The sequence below is a fragment of the Ovis canadensis genome, chromosome 5 (assembly GCF_042477335.2).
Source record: "Ovis canadensis isolate MfBH-ARS-UI-01 breed Bighorn chromosome 5, ARS-UI_OviCan_v2, whole genome shotgun sequence".
Lineage (NCBI taxonomy): Eukaryota > Metazoa > Chordata > Mammalia > Artiodactyla > Bovidae > Ovis > Ovis canadensis.
The window spans coordinates 26,717,526-26,742,547 of NC_091249.1; the positions used below are offsets into that span (position 1 = coordinate 26,717,526).

At 40.0% G+C, this 25,022-nt stretch overlaps 2 protein-coding genes and 1 pseudogene across 2 annotated transcripts; 1 reads left to right on the plus strand and 2 right to left on the minus strand.

Moving 5' to 3' along the window:
• The first annotated feature begins 930 nt into the window (after positions 1-930).
• LOC138440582 (olfactory receptor 7G2-like) lies at positions 931-2,050 on the plus strand (annotated as a pseudogene).
• A 6,043-nt stretch (positions 2,051-8,093) lies between these two features.
• On the minus strand, positions 8,094-9,023 carry LOC138441727 (olfactory receptor 7E24-like). The gene has a single exon (XM_069592813.1). It carries the CDS (start codon positions 9,021-9,023, stop codon positions 8,094-8,096), a length of 930 nt encoding a protein of 309 aa, XP_069448914.1.
• A 13,380-nt stretch (positions 9,024-22,403) lies between these two features.
• LOC138441728 (olfactory receptor 7E24-like) lies at positions 22,404-23,333 on the minus strand. Its single transcript, XM_069592814.1, has one exon. It carries the CDS (start codon positions 23,331-23,333, stop codon positions 22,404-22,406), a length of 930 nt encoding a protein of 309 aa, XP_069448915.1.
• Positions 23,334-25,022: the final 1,689 nt, after the last annotated feature.

Sequence of the window (25,022 nt, forward strand, 5' to 3'; positions counted from 1 at the left end):
CAATAAAATGGACAACGTGGAAGAAATGGACAAATTCTTAGAAAAGTACAACTTTCCAAAACTGAACCAGGAAGAAATAGAACATCTTAACAGACTCATCACAAGCATGGAAATAGAAGCTATAATCAGAAGTCTTCCAGCAAACAAAAGCCCAGGTCCAGATGGCTTCACAGTTGAATTCTATTCAGCTTTTTTTTTTTTAAAAATAATATGCCAGTTACCAGCTTAAGGAATGAACTTCCAGGAAGTTCATAATTTTATTCATAATTATGAATAAATAAACAGAATTCATAATTTTATTCTTATATTTCTTTTTGTTTGAAGTTGTGTAATAATTCAGAAGAAATGCAGCAATGTCTTCTTCATTTTAGGGGGTGCAGTGATAAAGAATCTGCCTTTCAATACAGGAGATGCAGCAAATGTGCATTTAATCCCTGGGTTGGGAAGATCCCCTGGAGAAGGGAATGGCTACCCACTCAGTATTCTTGCCTGGAGAATTCCATGGAGAGAGGAGCCTGGCAGGATACAGCTCATGAGGTCTCGAGGGATCAGACATGATTGAGCACACACATTTCTTTATTTTATTCTCAGCACTTGCCACAGTGTGTGAGGTTACCAGTGCTTAACAAAATATTTTGGCTAATAAAGTAAGTGGAGGGAGAAATAGGCAGAGAAGAAGATTCCATTATTTTCTCGGGTTCATTATATAGATGAGTGTTTTTCTAAAGCAGTGGCTTTCAAAATTCATTGTTTGACAGAATCATCTAGAGACCTTATTAAAAATGTTGATTGTTAGTCCTTATTCCTAATGTTTGTCATCAGGGAGTCAAGAACAGGGCCCAAGAATGGTTATTTTGAAAAAGTTCCAAAGTAATTTTGATGCTGCAGCTAGTCCATAGATTATAAATTTTATTGTTTCTCCACCTGATATTTTCCATCCGATTTCTTCATAACAAGGAATCAGGAAATCAAACAGATGTGTCAGATTTCCTTCTCCTGAGAATGATAGAAGACCCTGAACTCCAGCTTATCCTCTTCACTCTGTTCCTGTCTATATACATGGCCACTGTTCTTGGAAACCTGCTTGTCATCCTGGCTGTCAGCTCTGACTCCTACCTCTGCACACCCATGTATTACTTTCTTTCAAATCTTTCCTTTGCTGACATCTGTTTAAGCATAACCACCATCCCAAAGATACTTGTCAATAAGTAAGCACAGAATGAGAGCACCACTTCGGCAAGCTGCCTCACCCAAATGGCTTTTTTCCTGTTTTTGACCTGTTGGGAGAATTTTCTCCTTGCTATTATGGCCCATGACTGCTATGTGGTCATTTGTCAACTCCTAAGGTACATGTTTGGGCTTCCCACATGGCTCTGTAGTAAAGAATCTGCCTGCCAGTACAGGGGACATAAGAGACTCAAGTTCAACCCTTGAGTCAAGAAGACCCCCTGGAGGAGGGCATGACAACCCACTCCAGTATTCTTGCCTGGAGAATCTCATGGACAGAGAAGCCTGGCAGGCTATAGTCCACGGTGTTGCATTTAGTCAAACATGACTAAAGTGACTTAGCACACATGCATGCAGAAAGGACATGGGTATCTCGAGCCCTCCTTTCTGTGTTCTGCTGATTCCATTCCTTCTGTTCTTTAGCATTATGAATGCCCTGCTCCACAGTCCAGTGGCGCTGAGGCTGTCCTTTGGCAGAGACCTGGAAATTCCTCACTCATTCTGTGAGTTTCCTCAGGTCATCAAGCTGGCCTGTTCTGATACCCTCATCAACAACATTCTAATATATTTCATGGGTAGCTTATTTTGGAGTGTTTCTGTCTCTGGGACCATTTTCTCATATACTCCAATTGTCTTCTCTGTTTCGAGAATGTCATCAATGAATACAAAGTATAAAACTTTTTCCACCTGTGGGTCTCATCTGTTGGTTGTTTCCTTGTTCTATTGAACAGCTCATGGGGTTTATATTAGTTCTGCAGTTACTGGCTTGTCCAGAAAAATTGCCGTAGTCTCACTGACGTACGTTGTGGCCCTTAAATGGTGAACCCACTTATTTACACCATTTATTTACAGCCTGAGAAACAGGGACAAGAAGGAATCCTTGAGGAAACTCATTGATATGTTGCCTTTTTTGTTCTGTGATTACATTGCCTTTGGGTGGGTGGGTGGGCTTAGTTTTCTCAAGTCAAAATGATAGGCACCCTAGATGAACCAGAATACTTGATTTTTCCATTGTACAACTCCTCTAAAGTGACTAGATAGAGTCATGTTTAAAGTATTGAAACTTGGACTCAGAGCCCAACTTTGCTTTTAATCTAGCTCTGGGATGTTTGTCACAACATTTCAATTCTCCATACTCTATTTCTTTGCTCATGTTCTATAGAAGCAATATGACCCAGGAGTTCTAGTTTGACTGATTTTTGTTTGTGATGACTCTCAGAAAAGGAAAGTTGTAGGAGGTGGATGAGGCAAGGGGCTGGGGTGGGGGTGGGGGAGGAATGAAAGAAGCTGTGGTCCTGTATTGAGACTAGCTTCTGTCTGATTCTATGGAAAGTGCCATGACAATCATACCTCAGAATTATCCCTCCCATGAGGCAAGGGAAATGAGCTCACACCACATATCAATAATTAGTAAGACCAGTCACTGGTGAATAGCATCCTTCTGAGGAACCATTAGCATCCACTATAATCAGTTTCAATATCTATAAAATTGTCATCATCCTTGGTGGTTGAGGTGATTGTAAGATATCTGAAATTTATCAGTGAGGAGACTTTAGTTCTAATAAGAAAAAGGAAAATTTTGTCTAATATGATTAAACAATAAAGAAAGTTATGACAAAGTCATGAAAGTCATGACAAAGACTTCAGAGATCATCAGGAACAGGAGCTAGGTACTCATCCACTCCTGTATGAGGTGCCCTTATCCTCAGATTGTTCTCTACAAAGATGGTGACAGAAAATGAAAATGTCAGACTTGGACATGAAGCCCAAAGATAGAAAACTGATTTTCCTTCCCTAATCCAGTTTTTAATAGATCTTTCTGTGGAGTCTGCCAGAACATCTCTGTAGTGAATTTGAATGGTGGCTCTCAAAACAATATGTCCACTTCCTATTCTTCCTATCTTGTGAATCTTACTTTATACTACAACAGGGTGAATGTTACTTATTTGGAAAAAGAGTCTTTTCAGTGAAAGAATTTATCCAAGTTTATCTGGATAGCCTTTAAATGTAGTCACAGATATCCTTATTAGAGAGACAGAAATAGAAAAGACACAGGAAAAAAGGAAGGGGGAAATATCTCCTTTGAGATAAAAATTGGATTGATGTGCCAGCATTAGATTGCTTGTATTTGACCCATTTTGCTGAACAAAATTTTCATTTTCATTGGACTCTAATGCATGTTGTTACCATCCCTATGTATACTGCTTTGTTGTTTAGTCACTAAGTTGTGTCTGACTCCTTGGCGACCTCGTGGACTGTAGCCCACCAGGTTCCCCTATCCATGGGATTTCCCAGGCAAGAAGACTGGAATGGGTTGATGTTTCCTTCTCCAGAGGATCTTCTCAACCCAGGGATTGAACCTGCATCTCTTGCACTGGTAGGCAGTTTCTTTACCATTGAGCCACCAGGGACTTTATTAAATAAATTTGCTCTTTTGAGCTTGTTGGGAGGCCTTTTTTATCAATTAATCAGACTTAACATGGATGAATTAATCTTGATTTAGTTATATTTTATGAAAATGAAGGTAATTTTAGAGAAGCAGAGATGTTTCAATGAATATCAAATTCTAATTCTGTTTATTGAAGTCAGTAGTCACTAAGACTCACTTCTCAGATAATTCCTTTCTGTTATGTTACATTGTGCAAAATTTAAGTAAATTATTAAAAGAATACTCTAAGTTTATTTCTGAAGCTTAACCCAATAATGTATCCTTGGATGAAGATCAGATGCCCCATGGTCTACAACCAGGAGATTAACACCCACGCCATGGTCATTTAAATTTAAAGAGTCCCTTAGACTGGGGACAATTAAAACATGCTGGGAATAATCAGTCTAATAACAGTAGGAAATTGGGCTAGATGCCTTATGGGCAATGCCAATATATAGTTTCCTTTAAAGGTAAGGATCGGTACAGAACAGGTAAATTCAGATGACCTCGAATATACTGGGCTGCTTCTAAAGACAATTATTGACCAAAATTCTTACTTATGACCTCATTAATATTGCTAGCTATCTTGTTTTTATATTGCCCATTTTTACAAAATTGTTTCTTTCATTACTGAGCCACTGATAAAATGAAGATATAAAGCTTCATATGAGATTGATGGTTGTTATAGTGTGATTCTAGATAGGGGAAGAAGTAACAAGAGGAATATTTTCCTAGACCAAAAGAGACTAGGAAGAAGGTGGTCCAGAGACTTTCAGCTACTGTTAATAAGGCCTAGTCCAGTAATAGCACATTGAGTGGCCTATCAGAGAAATCTCTGCCAGACCTGAGATTGAACATTCCTAGAGCTGTGGGACAAAAGAGTCATGAAATGCCCCCCAAACCACAGTTGAATTTATTACCCTGAAGGGGCCCTGATAACTGAAAACTGGGCACTTCCCATCTGCCTCTCTAAGGATTAGGTCAGTGGCCACTACAGCCACTGACTTTCAACACATTTTGAAATGAGTTCAAGGTGGGGGAGCTTGAATGAGGTGCTCTATGTTCTGGAAGAACTTCAGAACAGGCCTTCAGATAGTTGCTTTCAGGAGAGATTTTATGAGCTCAAATTCTTGTATCTTCTTATAACGAAAAAAGTACTGAAGTCATTAATGGTAATATCTGCTTTGGCCATTAAGGAGAGAAATGCAATTGAAAGTCAAAATGGAATAGTTGTAGTTCAGACATCCAAGGTAATAATACTAGGTGGCATTATGAACATGATTTCTGAAAAGTCCCTGTATAGCTAAGAGCTTCAGTTTTCTGAGCTGTGGTAGACTTGTGATGTTACCAGCCATTCCCAAAACAATGTCTGCTGGCAGCTGGAAGCTGCAACCTTATGGGTTCAAGGTATCCTCTTGCAACTAAAATTTTTTGGAAAATGAAACTGCTTTAGATCAGATATTAGTAGAAAAAGGAGACAGGTAATGGCTAATAGCTTCTGTTATGTGTATGTTAATACCACATTGAAAGTTAAAACCTTCTCAGATAAAAGTAAACAACTGGCTACCTGGATGCAGTTCTCCCCAAGGTGTGAGGTCCAGATTGGGTTTCAGGCTTATCTCAGGGAATGAACTTTATTTTGTCTGTTAAAATTCCAGTTGTCACTCCTCCAACTACTTCTAGCTGAATATCTTACACCAAAATAGTGAACCAAGGAAGTGATATTGAGATCATACAAGACTTAGATCCAGGATTTGGAACTCAGAAATATTTCCAATTCAGTGTATATTCTCCAAATTGAGGGAGAATTATGCCCCATTTTACCCACTCTTGATTGGGAAATCCCATGGACAGAGGAGATTGCCAGGCTGCAGTTCATGGGGTCACAGAGTCAGACACGACTTAGCAAGTAAACAACAACAACAATAACTGCCCCTTTTTAGCAGGAAGCGACCAGAACCATTGTTGCACAGTTCCCTGAATTGAAACTGAAGAGGACTCTGTGGGGCTCCAGAGTACAATCCTTTCTGCATCCCCTGTTTCTTATTTGTAGGCTCATTCAGCCTCCTTGATCTTCCCTGAGTTTCAAAGGACAGATTCAGACAGTTGCTTATCAGGGAAAGGGAGGGGATGCAGAAACATGGGAAAGTGAAAGTGTGAGTCACTCAGTCCCATGTCGGACTCATTGCAACCCCTTGGACTGTAATCCTCCAGGTTCCTCTGTCCTTGGAATTCTCCAGGCAGGAATACTAGAGTGGGTAGCCATTCCCTTCTCCAGGGGATCGTCCCAACCCAGGGATCGAATCCAGGTCTTCTGCATTGCAGGAAGATTCTTTACTATCTAGGCCACAAGACAAGCCAACAGAAACACGGGAGGAGCAGTCAAATGGTGGTGCAGCCTTGGGACAGGGTGCTGGTTCCTCCTCAAGGAGTATATATAACACTATCTTTGAGTTTTGAAGAACTGTATCCCCCATCCAGGAGGAGGATGGTAACTTCAGGCTGAGTGCAAGATTCCTGGAGCACTGCCCTGTTACCTCAACATCAAATGATCAGAAGAAAGTCATACACTCTGTAGCCCTCACTCTCAACTTTGTCTTCCTTTTCTGGACACAGTGATGACATCCTGTTAGGCCTCTTGTTTGGCCCCTGTCTGTTAAAAGTGCTTCTATCTCTGACAGTTTCAGGTTAAATTTTTGTTACTACAAGGGTGGATGTCAGTTTCAGACATAAGATACCTCGATTTAAAACAGGTGGAGAGAAACTTCTACTCTACTAGGCAGGACAATGTTCATTCTCAACAGAAAGTGGTTACAGAAGAAAGATCTCTGCCCCAATTCTCAAGAAGTTATCTTCAGTATGAAGTCCTGGCAGAGGAGGGGGTTAGGGGGCAGATTTTTAGGGGAACCACTGACTGAAACCACTAACTCTGGCCAAGCATGAGAGTAACCACTTGTTTGGGTTATCTTTCAATGGGCATTTCTGGTAAGGGATGCAGAATTTAAAAGCTATGACCAACTAAGAGAATATGGGAAAGGTCAAAAGTAGGTACGGATGCAGTCCATATGTCCTACTGACCTCCTGGGATCCTTCTTGCTGGAATCCATCTTGCTGGAATCCATCTTGGTTGAGTAATGCGTGCCACCAGGAAGGACCCTGAGTCAGAATGATTGGCCAGAGACAACCCAGAAACTAACCCTATTACCATAAAACCTGAAACTGTGAACCATGTGGCAGAGTAGTTCTGAATTCCCTTACCCTGCTTCATTCTGCCTAAGCACCCTTTTCCAAGAAAGCCTCTTGCTTTGTCAGCATGTGTGTCTCCTTGGACAATGCATTTCCAAGTGTTAGAAAAGAGCCCTCTCTCAGACCCTCTCTCTCCTCTTTTTGTTTTGCAGCCATAAACCACTATTCATCTCCAGCACTATTCCATCTTCCCCAACTGAAATTTGTCTCCATTAAACCCTAACTCCCCATTCTTCCTCCCAAAGATTCTGGCAACAACCATTCTAATCACTATCTCTATGAGTTTGACTACTTTGGGTACTTTCTAGAAGTGGAACCATTCTATATTCCCCTATTATGTCTGACTATGTAATATGATCAGGAAGAAGTTAGATGGAATGGCAAGGAGAATTATTAGAAAAATTGAGAATTGACTTTTCTCTAGAAGGTAGTCTCTCAGCATTCTTGGGAAATCATAATCCTATTTCCCGAAAGTACTAGTTGAAAACTCAGTGTTATAATGTCCAAATTCCATCCCAAAATATCCTGGTTAATCAGGAAATTAGTCAACCTACTTGCTCAAAAATCTGAACAACATGATATTATACATGTGGGGAGGGAGGTCGGAGGGGGGATTCAGGATTGGGAACTCATGTACACCCATGGCAGATTCATGTTGATGTATGGCAAAACCAATACAGTATTGTAAAGTAAAATAAAGTTTTAAAAAATCTGAACAACATCATTAAGAAACAAAAATATACTTAAGGTAGGGTTTAAATCCACCCAACAAATGGGGGAGGGGGGCGGCAAATAATATGAAACCTATAGAAACAAAAAATAACAAGAAAAAGCTATAATTATTTTGTAATCATAGACACAATACTGTTCATGACCAAGGGTCCGACATAATACATAAGAAAATTGAGAATGGTATACTGATGTGCTATGCAAAATCCTGAATGGGCTATGACTCACATGGAATGTCCAAATGATGTCACAATTCCATTACTATTCTAAGTAATTACTATTCTAAGTAATTCTACTATTTCCAGCTATTCTAAGAGGAAAACATTTGTAGACTGAAAGATGAAAGCCAGATAGGTATATATACAATATGGAACTGCAGATTCAAATCATTTGTTGCATATATGTGATTTTACTGCCTTTTCCAGTCTTATTAACCCAAAACAATATGGCACAGGTGTTGAGATTAGATTATTCTGCAGAAAATCCTCCACAGGGTATTCCTGATGTCCTTGTTCCTTAGACTGTAGATGAAGGGGTTCAGCATAGGGGTGACCACAGTGTACATCACCGAGGCCACTGCACTCTTCCTGGGGGAAGATAAGACAGTTGAACTAATGTACATCCCAAAGCCTGTTCCAAAAAATAAGCAAACAACTGACAGGTGAGAGCCACAGGTGGAAAAGGCTTTGTACTTTCCATCTGATGAGGAGACTCTTAGAATGGAGGATATAATTCGAGCATAAGAGTAAAGGATTCCTAAGAGTGGAACTCCACCGAAGATAGTACCAATGAAATAGATTAATAGGTTACTGATGGAGGTGTTGGAACAGGCAAGGTTGACAAGTTGAGGAGGATCACAAAAGAAATGAGGGATTTTAACATTTGCACAGAAGGTAAGCTGTAACATCATCAAGTAGTGCAGCAGGGAGGTCAAAAAGCTGATGAAAAATGAGGCCAGGACCAACGCACCACAGGTACGGGGATTCATGATGACCAGGTAGTGTAGAGGATTACAGATGGCCACCAACCGATCATAGGTCGTCACTGTCAGAAGGAGACTCTCCAAAAATGCAAAAAGAGAAAAAAAGGTTAGCTGAGTCAGACACCCTCTATAGGTGATGGATTTGTTGTATGTCTGGAGGTTCACTAGCATCTTGGGGATGGTGGTGGTGCTGATACTGATGTCAGCCAAGGACAAACTGGAAAGGAAGAAATACATTGGGATGTGGAGATGAGGATCAGAGCTGATGACCAGGATGATGAACAGGTTTCCAAACAAGGTCACCAAATACAGGGATAGGAAGAGCCCAAAAAGAAGGGGCTGCAGGTCTGGATCATCTGAGAGGCCCAGGAGGAGGAATTCTGAGACACCTGTTAGATTCTGTGATTCCATGTAGATGGAACACCTTTTGAAAAAGAAGAGAGTGTTGAATACAGGAAATAAATATACAGGAACCTGGATAAATGTCCATACTTTGGATTCAAACAATTCACATGTAATGTATTCAGGCTTGAGTATCAAACACTGAAATACATTCAGCAGTATTTATCAATTAAGAGCTCTTCTTTATTGATGCCAAGAATATTCACTTGTCTATACACCCATTTTAGAGTCATGGGGCCAAAGAATATGAGTGAAGTAAGGAGACTGTGAAATAACAAGTCCATACACATAGCAAATTATGTGCCCCCTACTTTTGAAGGGGAAATATAGAATAAAATGTATTCTCCTTCCTTAAAAATATCATTCTAATCAAAGTATATTACAGTAGAAATGATTGATTGCATCACTGATTCTATGGACATGGGTTTGGGTGGACTCCGGGAGTTGATGGACAGGGAGGCCTGACGTGTTGTGGTTCATGGGGTCGCAAAGAGTCGGACACAACTGAGCAACCAAACTGAACTGAACAGTGGAAATAGATGGGGAAACAATGAAAGCAGTGAGAGACTTTATTTCTCTGGGCCCCAAAATCACTGCAGATGGTGACTGCAGCCATGAAATTAAAAGATGCTTGCTCATTAGAAGAAAAGCTATGACCAAACCAGACAGCATATTAAAAAGCAGAGACATTACTTTGCCAACAAAGGTACATCTAGTCAAAGCTATGGCTTTTCCAGTAGTCACGTATGGATGTGAGAATTGGACTATAAAGAAAGCTGAGCACCGAAGAATTGATGCTTTTGAACTGTGGTGTTGGTGAAGACTCTTGAGAGTCCCTTGGACTGCAAGGAGACCCAACCAGTCCATCCTAAAGGAAATCAGTCCTGAATATTCATTGGAAGGACTGATGCTGAAGCTGAAACTCCAATACTTTGGCCACCTGATGCGAAGAACTGACTCATTGGAAAAGACCCTGATTCTGGGAAAGATTGAGGGCTGGAGGAAAAGGGGATGACAGAGAATGAGATGGTTGAATGGTATCACCAACTCGATGGACATGAGTTTGAATAAGCTCCGGGAGTTGGTGATGGACAGGGAAGCCTGGCATGCTGCAGTCCATGGGGTTGCAAAGAGTTGGACACAACTGAGCAACTGAACTGAACTGACAGTGGAATATTACTGAGCCATAAAAATAACAAAATAATATCATTTGCAGCATGTACCTAGAGATTGTCATACTGAGTGAAGTAAGTCAGACAGAGAAAGACAAATATCATATGATATTATATTTGTGGAATCTTTAAAAAAGGGTACAAATATATTGATTTACAAAACAACAATACGCAGCACTGTTTATAATAGCCAGGATATGGAAACAACCTAGATGTCCATCAGCAGATGAATGGATAAGAAAGCTGTGGTACATATACACAATGGAGTATTACTCAGCCATTAAAAAGAATACATTTGAATCAGTTCTAATGAGGTCGATGAAACTGGAGCCTATCATACAGAGTGAAGTAAGCCAGAAAGAAAAACACCAATACAGTATATTAACACATATATATGGAATTTAGGAAAATGGCAATGACGACCCTGTATGCAAGACAGCAAAAAAGACACAGATGTGTATAACGGACTTTTGGACTCAGAGGGAGAGGGAGAGGGTGGGATGATTTGGGAGAATGGGAATCCTAACATGTATACTATCATGTAAGAATTGAATCGCCAGTCCATGTCTGACGTAGGGTGCAGCATGCTTGGGGCTGGTGCATGGGGATGACCCAGAGAGATGTTGTGGGGAGGGAGGTGGGAGGGGGGGTCATGTTTGGGAACGCATGTAAGAATTAAAGATTTTAAAATTAAAAAAAAAAAACCAAACCAAAAAAAAACAACAATAAAGTTACAGATGTAGAAAACAGACTCATGGTTACTGGGAAGTGGGGGGGCAGTATAAATTGGAAGGTTGGGGTTGACAGGTATACACTCCTATATATAAAATAGATAACTAATAAGGACCTACTGTACAGTACAGGGAACTCTACTCCATACTCTGTAATGGCCTATATGGGAAAACAATCTTTAAAAGAGTAAAAGTACAGATATGTATAAAAGACTCACTTTGTTGTATACCTGAAACTAACACAACACAATGAATCAACTATATCCTAATAAAAAAATTTAAAGTACACTTATAAAACATTCAAATGTACTTTATCCTATTCAAATACAGTACAAAAATTCCCTTATAGGGTAATCCTAAATACTTAAAACCCATAATCACTGGACTATAAATTAAACTCAAATATTCATAGTCAAATACCATTTTTATGTACCAATTATCTTTTAGAATGTTTCTTCATTGGGTTTAAAAAATATTTATCATTTATTTGTCTATGCCAGGTCTTAATTGTAGCGCATGGTATCTCTGTTGCAGCATATGGGATCTAGTTCCCTGACCATGGATTGAACCCAGTCCCCCTGCATTGGGAGCATGAAGTCAGCCCCTGGACCATAGGGAAGTCCCTTTATTTAATTTTGATATCTGTCTTTCTTGGAGTAAAATGCTCATTCCAGTGTGCAGATTGTCTGATCAATGTCTCTTAACTTACATATCCAACACAAATATTTAGCCCTGATGGGCTTCACATTTTGATAATAACTAATTGTTAGAAGTGCAAAATCATATGGCATCACTGATCTTGAAGATAACATTATTAATATATGGTACACTAGTGATTCAGTAATAATTAATAAGCACTGTGAACCTATTTTTTTTTTGCAGGTTTTTTTCTATCAGTGTTACACACTCTTGGAGAAAGATCTGAGGCTGAGTTTGCTTTTTCCTGTTTTTGTTTGCAGTGGCTAGGTAACACTTCTTAAATAAGTCTCTAATCCTAAACATGTGTGAAGAGTTGATTTCTCATCAAATCTAACTCTCATATGAACAATCAAGAAATTCCAGACCAAAGCATGTCTCAAACTCTAAGCTGGACTTATGCCGGCTTAAAAGCCTTTTCAAGTCATTCTTTCTTATCAAGTAATTGTGTTTCTCCTACATTAAACTTCCCGAAGGCAATACAGGTCTTCATTTCTCCTGCCAGGTCAAAACAAGATATAATATGGGAAAAATCAAAAGGGAAAAAACCAAAGACTAATATCACAAACACTGGGGTAGTTTATTCATCTATAAAACGGGTATATTAGTTTCACAGACCTAATCAGGTTACTGTAAAGTAGTAAGTTAAAATAAAGATAAAGTACTTCAACAGTGGTTGTCAGTGTTAGTTCATCTTTATAATTACCTTTTTAAAAAGCTTTTTATTTTGTATTGGTGTATAGGTGATTTTTTTTTTCACTTAAAAATTTATTTAAAAATTTTTAATATAAATTTATTTATTTTAATTGGAGACTAATTACTTTACAATATTGTAGTGATTTTGTGATACATTGACATGAATCTGCCATGGGTATACATGGTGATTAACAAAAAATGTTCTGATAGTTTCAGGTAAACAGCAAAGGGACTTAGCCATACACATACTATAATTACCTTTTGATCTTTTATAATTTAAGTATGGACTGGCTACAGCCTAGAAGCAATTAAACCAGAATCTCTACCCATAGGTCCTTTTGACATATTAACATATTGCCAGGGTAGAGAATCATTGTCAGGCAATCAATTAACATTGCATTCATGTTACCTATTATTAACATCATTATTATACACTTCACATATTAAAATATAAATATTTAATAATACTTGCATTAGAACTTATATTTATTACTTAAAAAAAAACAGAGGGTTTTGCTATCCCTATATGGTCCTATTCCCCTGCATTTCAGTGTTGTTCAGGATAAACATTGTCATGAATTCAATAGATGTATTTTCCTTTCAGTGTGTCCATAATATTTCTATTGACTTCTGTGTTTATAAGGAGTTTTCTTGCAAATTGGCCTAGATTCCAGCTGACATGAAGTTATCATTTACCACAGTATTGCATTTTAAATACATATATCTACATATATCTACATGTATCTATGTACCTATATCTCTTAAGTACATATATGAAGTATATATATATATCAGCACATAAAATGATGCACAGTATTACCTAAGGGTTCAATTTCATTTATTTTTCAATTTCTTATTACGACACAGATAAGTGAATTATCGTGCCACCCATCATCCTACACGAGCGAGGATTTCCAAAATATATATGCATACAAGAGTACTGTTTTAGTTTTAAAGATGGAAACTTGTGCAACTTTACTATTAATTACTTATTTTCCTGATGGAAATATCAGACAAAAGCAAATGTACACTCTGATTGTCAAGGTATCAAATCAGAAAGGTTCTTGAAATTTGACTAACAAGGCTTTTTGTGATAGAGTCATATGAACATTTCCAGTTTTCAAAGAGAATTCTATTTCCATGGCTCAGATTTACAAAATGGTCTGAAAAAAGCATTATTATTCATAGAAAACCCTATATCTATAATATTCACGTAAAAGCCCCCTGCAAATCACTTGTTCCACTCTACTAATTCACGGATAGAGTCACCAGATCCCAGAAGAAGCAATCCATGGTTCCAATTGCATTTGCTCATCTGGGACTAAAGAAGGTTTCAAAAGAAAATAATTCACTCAGGCGGTACAGAGACTTGGGACTGGAATTAAGAAGCCTTTGTGTGAGACCCACATCTTTCACCCACTAAAGGTGGAGTGTGTGTAAATCTCTCCACTTCTATACTGGTATCCCTTACACTGAAGTAGGATCAGTAATATCCATTTGTAGGATATGTGGAGGCTTCCCAGATAACTCATTGGTAAAGAAGTAACAGTGTACTAGAATTAACAGGAGTACCAGGCAGGGAGCTGTTCCCCCAGGTTTGATGCTGAAAATGAAACTGCCCCTCAACCTCCAATGAGCGCTGAAGAACTGATGCCTTTAAATTGTGGTCCTGGACCTGAAGATCCCACGTGCTATAACGGAAGAAAGAAGATCCTGTGTGCTACAACTGTGCTAAGACCAGGTGCAACTAATTAAATAAATATTAAAAAGAAGTGTGGTGCTGGAGAAGATTCTTTTTTTTTTAATTTTAATAATATATTCTATTTAACACAATATTCTCAAGAGTCCCTTGGACTGCAAGGAGATCAAACCAGTCAATCCTAAAGGAAAGTGAGTGAAGTTGCTCAGTCATGTCAGACTCTTTGCGACCCCATGGACTGTAGCCTACCAGGCTCCTCTGTCCATGGGAGTTTCCAGGCAATAGTACTGGAGTGGATTGCCATTTCCTTCTCCAGGGGATCTTCCCAACCCAGGGTTCAAACCCGGGTCTCCCTCATTGTAGACAGATGCTTTACCGGAAATGAACCCTAAATATTCATTGAAAGGATTGGTGCTGAAGCTGAAGCTGCAATACTTTGGCCACCTGATGCGAATAGCCAAAAGACCCTGATACTGGGAATGATTGAAGGCAGAAGGAGAAGCAGATGACAGAGTATGAGATGGTTGGATGGCCTCATTGACTCAATGGACATGAGTTTGAACAAACTCCAGGAGATGGTGAAGGACAGGGAAGCCTGGAGTCCTTCAGTTCATGGAGTCACAAAGAGTTGGGCACAAGTTAGCAACTGAACAACAGCAACAATTAGCTCCAATAAAGAATCTGCCTTCCAGTGTTGGAGACACAAGAGATATGGGTGAGAAAGATCCCCTGGATCTTTACAAAATGGCAACCTGCTCCAGTATTCTTGCCTGGAAAATTTCATGGACAGAGGAGCCTGGCCAGCTACAGTCCATGGGGTCGCAAAGAGTTGGACATGACTGAGAGCACACACACACATGCACACACAAACATATACACATGGTTTTCGCACCGTAAGTTACCCTTCTTATGTCAGGTTTAGAGCCTTTCAAGTCATTTCTCCCTTATAGAGAGTTTGTATGCATGTGTGCTAAGTCGTCTCAGCCACGTCCAACTCTGTGCGATCCCATGCACTGTAGCCCGCCAGGCTCCTCTATCCATAGGATTCTCCAGGCAAGAATACTGGAGTGGGTTGTCATTCCCTCTCCAGGGGATCTCCCCAATCCAAGGATGGAGTCACGGTCTCCTGCACTGGCAGATGGATTCTTTACCCCTGAGACACCAAGGAAGCCCAACAGAGAGTTTGCATTTGTCCTAAATTCAGCTCCCTGAATGCAGGTTGAGTTAGCAGGATAGGATACTGTCTAGGCACCCTATGGATGGAATTTCATTTTCTGCATTCAAATCTAACCTTACACTCTATACCCCAGTGATTGATCAAAATTACATTAAAGTAAAATGTTTCTATCCTAACTGTAAAATAATGATAATGCATTTGACTTTCTTTGAGAGGTGAAAATGCATATAATAGGAAACAGGCTGCATGATGGTATGGGGAGGGAGGTGGGAGGGGGATTCAGGAGTGGGAACTTATGTACACCCATGGCGGATTTATGTTGATGTATGGCAAAACCAATACAGTATTGTAAAGTTAAAAAAAAAAAAACCTTAAAAAAAAAAAAAGAACTTGGCTCTTAGAATCATCGAGTAAGGTTTTGTGATGTTGTGGTTACTGTCATCATTTTTAAAAGAAAGGATTTTTTAAAATAGTTTTGTTTATTTATTTTTGGCTATGGTGGATCTTTATTACTATGCAGGTTTTTCCCTAGTTACAGCTGCTTGGCTATACTTCATTGCAATGCACAGTTTTCTCATTCCAGAGGCTTCTCTTGTTGCAGAGATGGACTCAGTATTTCCCATACGTGGGCTCAATAGTTAGCAGCTCTGGGCCTCTAGAGCATGTGCACTCAATACTTGTAGAGCACAGGATTAGTTGCTCCTCAGAGTGTGGGATCTTCCTGGACCAAGGATTGAACACATGTCTCCTGCACTGGCAAGTGAATTCCTTAACCCTGAGCCACCAAGGAGGCACATACTGTCATCATTTTCATCATCATCACCTTCGCGATCATTTTGAGCACTTAGGAGATGTTTTAGAAGGACCTATTTCCTGATCAGGTAGAAAAAATGACCAAGGAAGATAGAACCAGCGTGGGAGGGAAGTGGAAATTAGACACCATTAGATGTACAATAGATGTAAAATACTAGTATTGTAAACTATTATACGTCTATGAGATGTATAGAACAGTCTTTTGGACTCTGTGGGAGAGGGAGAGGGTGGGATGATTTGGGAGAATGGCATTGAAACATGTATAATATCATATAAGAAACTAATTGACAGTCTAGGTTCAATACAGGGTGCAGGATGCTTGGGGCTGGTGCACTGGGATGACCGGGAGGGATAGTGTGGGGGGGTGGGTGGTGGGAGGGGGTTCGGGATTGGGAACACATGTACACCTGTGGTGGATTCATGTTGATATGTGGCAAAACCAATACAGTATTGTAAAGTAAAAAAAATTATAATAATAATAATTAAATGAGTTATACAATCCCCACCACTAACAACAACATTCACTTCATAGGCCTCTGAGCCGAACTATGCATTTTGGTGCCTTCCCACTGGCTATCCCAACTGTCCCACTACTCTGATGAAAAGTAAACAAGTCTCCTCAATTCCTTCCGCATTCAGTGTCTCCCACTGCACTTGGCACTCAAGGGGCTGTGCCATGTCTCTGCTGGAGCAGGAATGCTCCTCCCATACCTGGTATTACTTGAGGACAGAGGCTTTGTCCTCAGGACTTCCAGTAAGACAGATTCATGTATGTGCCTTCTGGTACAGACAATAACTTCAGGAGCATGAGACACACAGATATGGAACCCATTGGCTAGAGCTGGCTGTATAAAGGACTGGGAAGCACAGGCTGATTATTTATAGTGATACAGCCTTGAGACCTCCATGCACATGGCAGATAATTAGCCAACTTGGTCCATGGTCTCTCCATCTCTGAGGATTTGCTAATTTCATGGTGGAGGAAAAGAAGTGAAGTGAATATGTTAAGAAGGATATAAACCTGTCCTCTTCTCAGGAGGGGGCTGACCTTTATGCTTCACCTCTGATTTACAAGTTCTTTACCTTATAAAGTTCAAACACATTTTTTAAATTAGAGAAAACAATATATGACTTTTATATCTGCAAATCTATGGAATCGGTCATATAAGTTAGAGAGATTTAGGTCTTCCATACCAAGATTCTGATTGTATTTCTAATTTCTCAGTTTAGATTTATGTCTCTGAGAACTTTCTATGTTTTTAAATCTATAGTCCCTGTTTAGGGTTTAGGATTTTCTGCCTTAGAGATTTATGTTTTTTTTTTTTAGTTTTTTATTTTTTAAATTTTAAAATCTTTAATTCTTACATGCATTCCCAAACATGAACCCCCCTCCCACCTCCCTCCCCATAACATCTCTCTGGGTCATCCCCATGCACCAGCCCCAAGCATGCTGCATCCTGCGTCAGACATAGACTGGCGATTCAATTCTTACATGATAGTATACATGTTAGAATGTCATTCTCCCAAATCATCCCACCCTCTCCCTCTCCCTCTCCCTCTGAGTCCAAAAGTCCGTTATACACATCTGTGTCTCTTTCCCTGTCTTGCATACAGGGTCGTCATTGCCATCTTCCTAAATTCCATATATATGTGTTAGTATACTGTATTGGTGTTTTTCTTTCTGGCTTACTTCACTCTGTATGATAGGCTCCAGATTCATCCATCTCATCAGAACTGATTCAAATGAATTCTTTTTAACAGCTGAGTAATACTCCATTGTGTATATGTACCACAGCTTTCTTATCCATTCATCTGCTGATGGACATCTAGGTTGTTTCCATGTCCTGGCTATTATAAACAGTGCTGCGATGAACATTGGGGTACATGTGTCTCTTTCAATTCTGGTTTCCTCGGTGTGTATGCCCAGAAGTGGGATTGCTGGGTCATAAGGTAGTTCTATTTGCAATTTTTTAAGGAATCTCCACACTGTTCTCCATAGTGGCTGTACTAGTTTGCATTCCCACCAACAGCGTTTCTTGCTATTTTGAATGGCAGCCCCAATTCTAGTTCTAATTTTATTGGAATATTAAGTTATAAGTAATTTAACATTCTAGCTCAATTTTTTCTCTTCAGGTGAGGTATGTTCTATGTGTACCTCCCTTTAGCTGGTTCTAATTTGTATTCTCTTGCTATAATAAAACTATTACAATAGTAGAGTGCTTCTCTGAGATCTGAGTAATTCTAGCACATGACAGAACTTGAGGGAGTCCTCTCAGTTTGAATCATGTTTGAGAATTATTGAATGTGAGGAAGTTCCCAAATTTGTAGCAAATTGGCCTATAACAAGGGTGGTCCTGGGGATGCTTGAACTTGTGCTGGTGTCTGATAGAGGGCAGTCTTGTGAGTGTTCCCTTAGACTCTGCTAATTCACAACTCTTTGTGGTAAGGAAGGGAGTAGAAAACATCAAGCCAAGTTGAAGCCCATCAAAGGTCTCTGAAAACCACAAGGAAGCTCTGGAGCTACAGTGATCCTTAGAGTTGGTTGGAGTTGGGGCAAAGGAGCCAAATACTTACACCCCCACATCACACAGTCATCAAAAGTGGGCTGCCTGGGGGGCTTCTCTAGCTGAGGCAGATCCCTCTAGGAGTTGATTGCTGATGGCTGAGTAACATCCAACATTGAAGCACTATATCTCTCATTCCTGCAGGAGATTCTTTTTATTGTGGTAAAACAACTGTTGACTTAAAAAATATTCATACCTCAGAAAACATAGAACACTCTATGACATAAATCACCACAAGATCCTCTCTGACCCATCTCCTAGAGTAATGGAAATAAAAACAAAAAGAAACAAATGGAGCCTAATTAAACTTAAAATCTTTTGCAAAGCAAAGGAAACTATAAACAAGGTCAAAAGACAACCCTCAGAATGGGAGAAAATTATACCAAATGAAACAACCGACAAAGGGTTAATTTCCAAAATACACAAGCAGTTCTTGCAACTCAACACCAGAAAAACAAACAACCCAATCAAAGAGTTGGCAAAACATCTAAACAGATATTTCTCCAAAGAAGACATACAGATGGCTAATAAACACTTGAAAAGATGCTCAACATCACCCATTATAAGATAAATGCAAATAAAAACTACAGTGAGATATTACTTTTGATATCAATTTGAGTCAATTGCTAATGAGGTGGATAAACCTAGAGTCTATTATACAGATGAAGTAAATCAGAAACAAATATCATATCTTAATGCATATTTGTGGAATCTAGAGAGATGGTGATGATGAACCTATCTGCAGGGCAGCAATAGAGATGCAGACATAGAGAAAAAACTTGTGGACAAGGCAGGGGAAGGAGAAGGTGGAACAAATAGAGTATCAGGGAAACATATGCACTATCATATGTAAAATAGATAGCCAGTGGGAATTTGCTGTATGATTCAGGGAGCTCAGATCGGTGCTCTGTGACAACCTAGAGGGGTAGGATGGGGTGAGATGGAGGTTCAAGAGGGAGGGGACATATATTTACATATGTGTACCTCTGGCTGATTCATGTTGATGTATGGCAGAAAACAATACAATATTGTTAAGCAATTATCCTTCAATAGAAATTAAATTTTAAAAATATATTCATGACCTAAGAGTTGAGAGTTATGCTTTATTCAGCAGGAACTTTTAGGACTTAAGCAGGGAGACAACATCTCAAGTAACCCGGAAAGAAATGGTTTGAGGAGGCTGAGGGAGGAGGTGGGTTATATAGAAGTTTCTCTACACAAAGGCAAGTAGTCTGAATGTTGAAAATGTTTTTGTGAATTAAAGGAAACCAGATATCCCAAGTTAGGGAATTTAGTGCTTTTCTGTGTATGGGAAGATTCAAGAGTCTGGGCTTATTACTGAAACCATTCCTTTCATATGCATCTCAGCTATCTGAGGCCAGTATCCTGTGTTTTTCACATCCTGAGCTCCCTATGGCTCACCATAGAGAGTAGCTGCAGTCTGATGGCTGTTAGATCACAAGTATTCTTCTCCTTCCTGAGTGCCCTTAGGGCTCACCATCTCACACTGGAGGGCTAGAATCTCTAGTGATTGTGACATCCCTGTTTTCTGATATGGCAGGAAATACTCCATGTCTCACAAGATAACATAAAACCTACCATCTAAAGTGTTTTTAACTGTACAGTTCAGTTGCCATAAGTACCTTCACATTGTTTTCCAACCATCACCACCATTCACCTTCAGGACCATTTCATCTTTCCCAAGTGAAAATCTGTCCCCATTAAACACTTATTCCCCTTTCTTCCTCCCAAAGCCTCTGGCAGCTGCCATTCTACACTTGCTCAGGGGCAGTTCAACTACTTTAGGTCCTCATTTCAGTGGAATCATTCAATTTTTACCCCTTTCCATCTGGCTATATAATATTATTGGGGAGAAGTTAAATGGAATGGGAAAGAGAATTATCAGAAAAATTGGGAATTGACTTTGCTCTGGTAGGTACTCTCTTACCTACTCTTTGGGAAGCATACACTCAGTTTTCAAAGGAAAGTTCCACTTGAAAACCCAGTTAATAGTTTCTCACTTCAACTTCAAAACACCTCGATTAAGATAGGAAATTCATCATCCCCAGTTCAGTTCGGTCACTCAGTCATGTCCGACTCTTTGCGGCCCCATGGGCTGCAGGATGCCAGGCCTCCCTGTCCCTCACCAACTCTCAGAGTTTATTCAAACTCATGTCCATTGAGTTTGTGACTTTCTCAAAAATTAGACAAAGATCATTAGGAACAAAAAATATACTAAATGTCTTGATCCTCATATCAAAGTGTGGGGAAAAAGCCATTGAAAACAGTATCAGTCAGTTCAGTTCAGTTCAGTCGCTCAGTCGTGTCAGACTCTTTGCGACCCCACGAATTGCAGCACATCAGGCCTCCCTGTCCATCACCAACTCCCGGAGTTCACTCAAACTCATGTCCAACGCGTCAGTGATGCCATCCAGCCATCTCATCCTCTGTCGTCCCCTTCTCCTGCCCCCAATCCCTCCTAGCATCAGGGTCTTTTCCAATGAGTCAACTCTTCACATGAGGTGGCCAAAATACTGGAGTTTCAGCTTTAGCATCATTCCTTCCAAAGAACGCTCAGGACTGATCTCCTTCAGAATGGACTGGTTGGATCTCCTTGCAGTTCAAGGGACTCTCGAGTCTTCTCCAACACCACAGTTCAAAAGCATCAATTCTTCAGTGCTCAGCTTTCTTCACAGTCCAATTCTCACATCCATACATGCCTACTGGAAAAACCATAGCCTTGACTAGATGGACCTTAGTCAGCAAAATAATGTCTCTGCTTTTGAATATGCTATCTAGGTTGATCATAACTTTCCTTCCAAGGAGTAAGCATCTTTTAATTTCATGGCTTCAATCACCATCTGCAGTGATTTTGGAGTCCAGAAAAATAAAGTCTGACACCGTTTCCACTGTTTCCCCATCTATTTGCCATGAAGTGATGGGACCAGATGCCATGATCTTCATTTTCTGAATGTTGAGCTTTAAGCCAACTTTTTCACTCTCCTCTTTCACTTTCATCAAGAGACTTTTTAGTTCCTCTTCACTTTCTGCCATCAGTATAGAATCAATAAATAACAAAAATGAGAGGGCTATGATTAATTTGCAATGATAGAAACAAGACTGCCCACAGCCAGGAGTCCTGGATCATGCATTGAAAAGTGTAAATGGTATATTGATGTGCTGTGCAAAATCCAGGTGGGAATATAATTTAAGAGGGGGAGTCTAAAATAATTTCCCAAACCATTAGAGTTATTCTAAGAGGAGAAACATAAGAAAGGAAAAAAAAATCTGACTACACCTTGGATCTGTTTCTTTTACTTTAACCTTGCTTCCTGTTGCTTTTGTTCATGAAAAGGATACTATCTCTACATAATGGCCTGCCTGGGGACCCCTGATCCTCTGTCAAAGGCACCAAAGTGCCTTTGTTCAGGGAAGCACCCTAACCCTGTCCATCTGTGAATGGCTGCAAGGAAAATGAAATTAACATCTCCCTTCCCCTGAGGTTGGTCATTTCAGGAGATATTTGACTTTACTTCCTCACCTCCCTTTCCCTTTTCTATAAAAGAATCTGGCAGCCAGGCCCTGATAAGATGGCTATTTTGAGACACTAGCTTCCCATCTTTTCCATCTGCTGGTTTTCTACATAAATTATTATTTCTTGCCTCAACACCTTGTCTCCTGATTTATTAGCTTGCAATGCAGTGAGCTGGTAACAAACAGAAAGCAGAGATGCATATACACCATGTGACTGGAGATTCAGAACTTCTCGTTGCACATATTTGATTTTACCACCTTATCCAATCTTATGAACCAAAAGAAAAGAATGGAACAGGTGTTAAGATTAGGCAATCCTATGGGTAATCCTCCACAGGGCACTCTTGATATCCTTGTTCCTTAGACTGTAGATGATGGGGTTCAGCATAGGGGTGACCACAGCGTACATCACTGAGGCCACGGCGCCCTTCCTGGGGGAAGATGAAACAGCTGAACTGAGGTATACACCAAGACCTGTTCCATAAAACAAACAAACAATTGCTAGGTGAGAGCCACAGGTGGAGAAGGCTTTGTAATTCCCACCTGATGATGAGACTCTGAGAATGGAGGAAATAATTCGATAATAAGAGTAAAGAACTCCTGAAAGTGGAACTCCACCAAAAATGGTACCAATAAAAAGGATTAATATGTTATTGATGGAGGTGTCTGAACAGGCAAGCTTGAGGAGTTGAGAAAGGTCACAAAAGAAATGAGGGATTTCCGTATCTGCACAGAAGGTAAGCTGTGACATCATCAAGTAGTGCAGTTGGGAGGTCAAAAAGCTGGTGAAAAATGATGCCAGGACCAATAAGCCACAGGTGCGGGGGTTCATGATGACCAGATAGTATAGGGGGTGACAAATGGCCACCAACCGGTCATAGGCCATCACTGTCAGAAGGAGACTCTCCAAACATGCAAAAAGAGAAAAGAAGGACACCTGAGCTAGGCATCCTACATAGGTGATGGATTTGCTGTGCATCTGGAGGTTCACTAGCATCTTGGGGACAGTGGTGGCACTGATACTGATGTCAGTCAATGACAGATTGGAGAGAAAGAAGTACATGGGGGTGTGGAGGTGGGAATCAGAGATAAAAGCCAGGATGATGAGTAGGTTCCCAAGCATGGTCACCAGGTACATGGACAGGAAGAGTCCAAAGAGGAGGGGCTGAAGTTCTGGTTCATCTGAGAGTCCCAGCAGGAGGAATTCTGAGACACGTGTAAGATTCTGTGGTTCCATGTTGATGGGGTATCTTTTGAAAAAGAAGAGTGTTAAATAAGCAAAACAAATGTAGAGGCATCCAGATAAGTGTTCATACATTGGATTTAAGCAACCCATAAATAAAGTCTTTATTGAATATACACCCCAGTACTTCTACAATATTTCTAAGTTCTCAGTTGTGAGCATGTCTTTATTGATGACCAAAATAGTCACCTCTTTCTTTGCACCCATTTATGTGGTGACCCAAGAACGAAAGAGCAGACAAAACCGAGGAGAGTCTTGGAATGCAGGAACAGAAAAACCAGACCCTTATCATCCTTCCCTCCCCCATGCTGTAACTATTAATGGAACAGTATAACCTGTCTCCCATCCTACCCCACAGGGAGAAGTTATTTGCCCTACTCTTCCCCTTACCCAGTATACATGCCTCATACAATCAGCAAATGACCTGAAAGACCTCTATCCCACTCCCTGTACCCTGGTTATAAAAGTGGACTAAGGACCCCTGTTCAACATCTGTTCTCCCTTGAGCTGGCCTGCTGTTCTAACAGCATCTCCTACTCTAATAAACATTATTTCCCTCTCATTCTGTCTCATGTCTGGAAATTCTTTTTCAACCCACACTCGGACCATGACATTTTACACATGGGACTAAAGAATATTAGAGAAGGAAGGACATTTTGAGATCACAAATCCAGGAACACAATAAAATATCTGTTTTGTTTTGTTTTGTTTTTGCTGTTTTTTATTTTGGTTGCTAGGTAATACTTCTTACATGTCTCCAAGCCTAGACATTTCCAAGGGGTTGATTTCTCATCAAATCCAACCTTTTTATGAATATTTGAGAAATTTAACATCAAAGCCAGGTCTCAAACATTAAGTCTGCCTTCTTATGCCAGTTTAAAAGATTTTTAAGTCCATATTTCCTTACACAGACTTTGCATTTCTCCTAAGGTCAGTTCCCTGAATGCAGGCTGAGTTAGCAGGATAGAATACTGTCTAGAGGGGCTGCCCTAGTGGCTCAGTGTAAACAATCCACTTGCAGTGCAGGAAATGGCAATTCAACCCCTGGATCAGGAAGATCCCCTGGAAATGGATATGGCAACCCACTCCAATATTTTTGCCTAGGAAACCCCATGGACAGAGGAGCCTGAAGGCTACAATCCATGTGGTTGCAAGATTCAGACACAACTTAGTAACCAAACCACCACCACCACCTATACTGTATAGGCACCCTATGAAGGAATTTTCCCTACCTGCATTCAACTCTGACTTTACCCCTTTTCTACTCCACATAGGGCCTGATAAAAATTACATAAAAATATTGTGTTCCTATCCTCAACTGTAAGAGATGATAATGCATGTTCTGGGGGTGGGAATGCAGATAAAAGAAAATAAGCTTCAGAAAAATCTTACTCAGCTCCTGGCAAATGGAATCCCAGGTAAAAGTTTGTGATGTTGTGCTTACTGTCATCATTTTCATCACCATCACCTTCATGGCCATCTGGAGAACTTAAGGGACAGTTTAGGGAGACCTATTTTCTGCTCTGCTGGAAAAGATGCCCAAGGAAGATAGAACCAGTGTGGAAGGAAAATTGAAATTGAAATAAGAGTTCTCAAATCCCCACCATTAACAATAACATGAACCTCATAGGTCTCTGCTTTAAACCTATGCACCTTTGGTGCCCTTCCACTGGCTATCCCAAC

What these genes read in the sequence shown, in the direction of transcription:
- LOC138441727 (XM_069592813.1), bottom strand. Translation starts at nt 9,023, where the DNA reads ATGGAATCACAGAATCTAACAGGTGTCTCAGAATTCCTCCTCCTGGGC.
- LOC138441728 (XM_069592814.1), bottom strand. Translation starts at nt 23,333, where the DNA reads ATGGAACCACAGAATCTTACACGTGTCTCAGAATTCCTCCTGCTGGGA.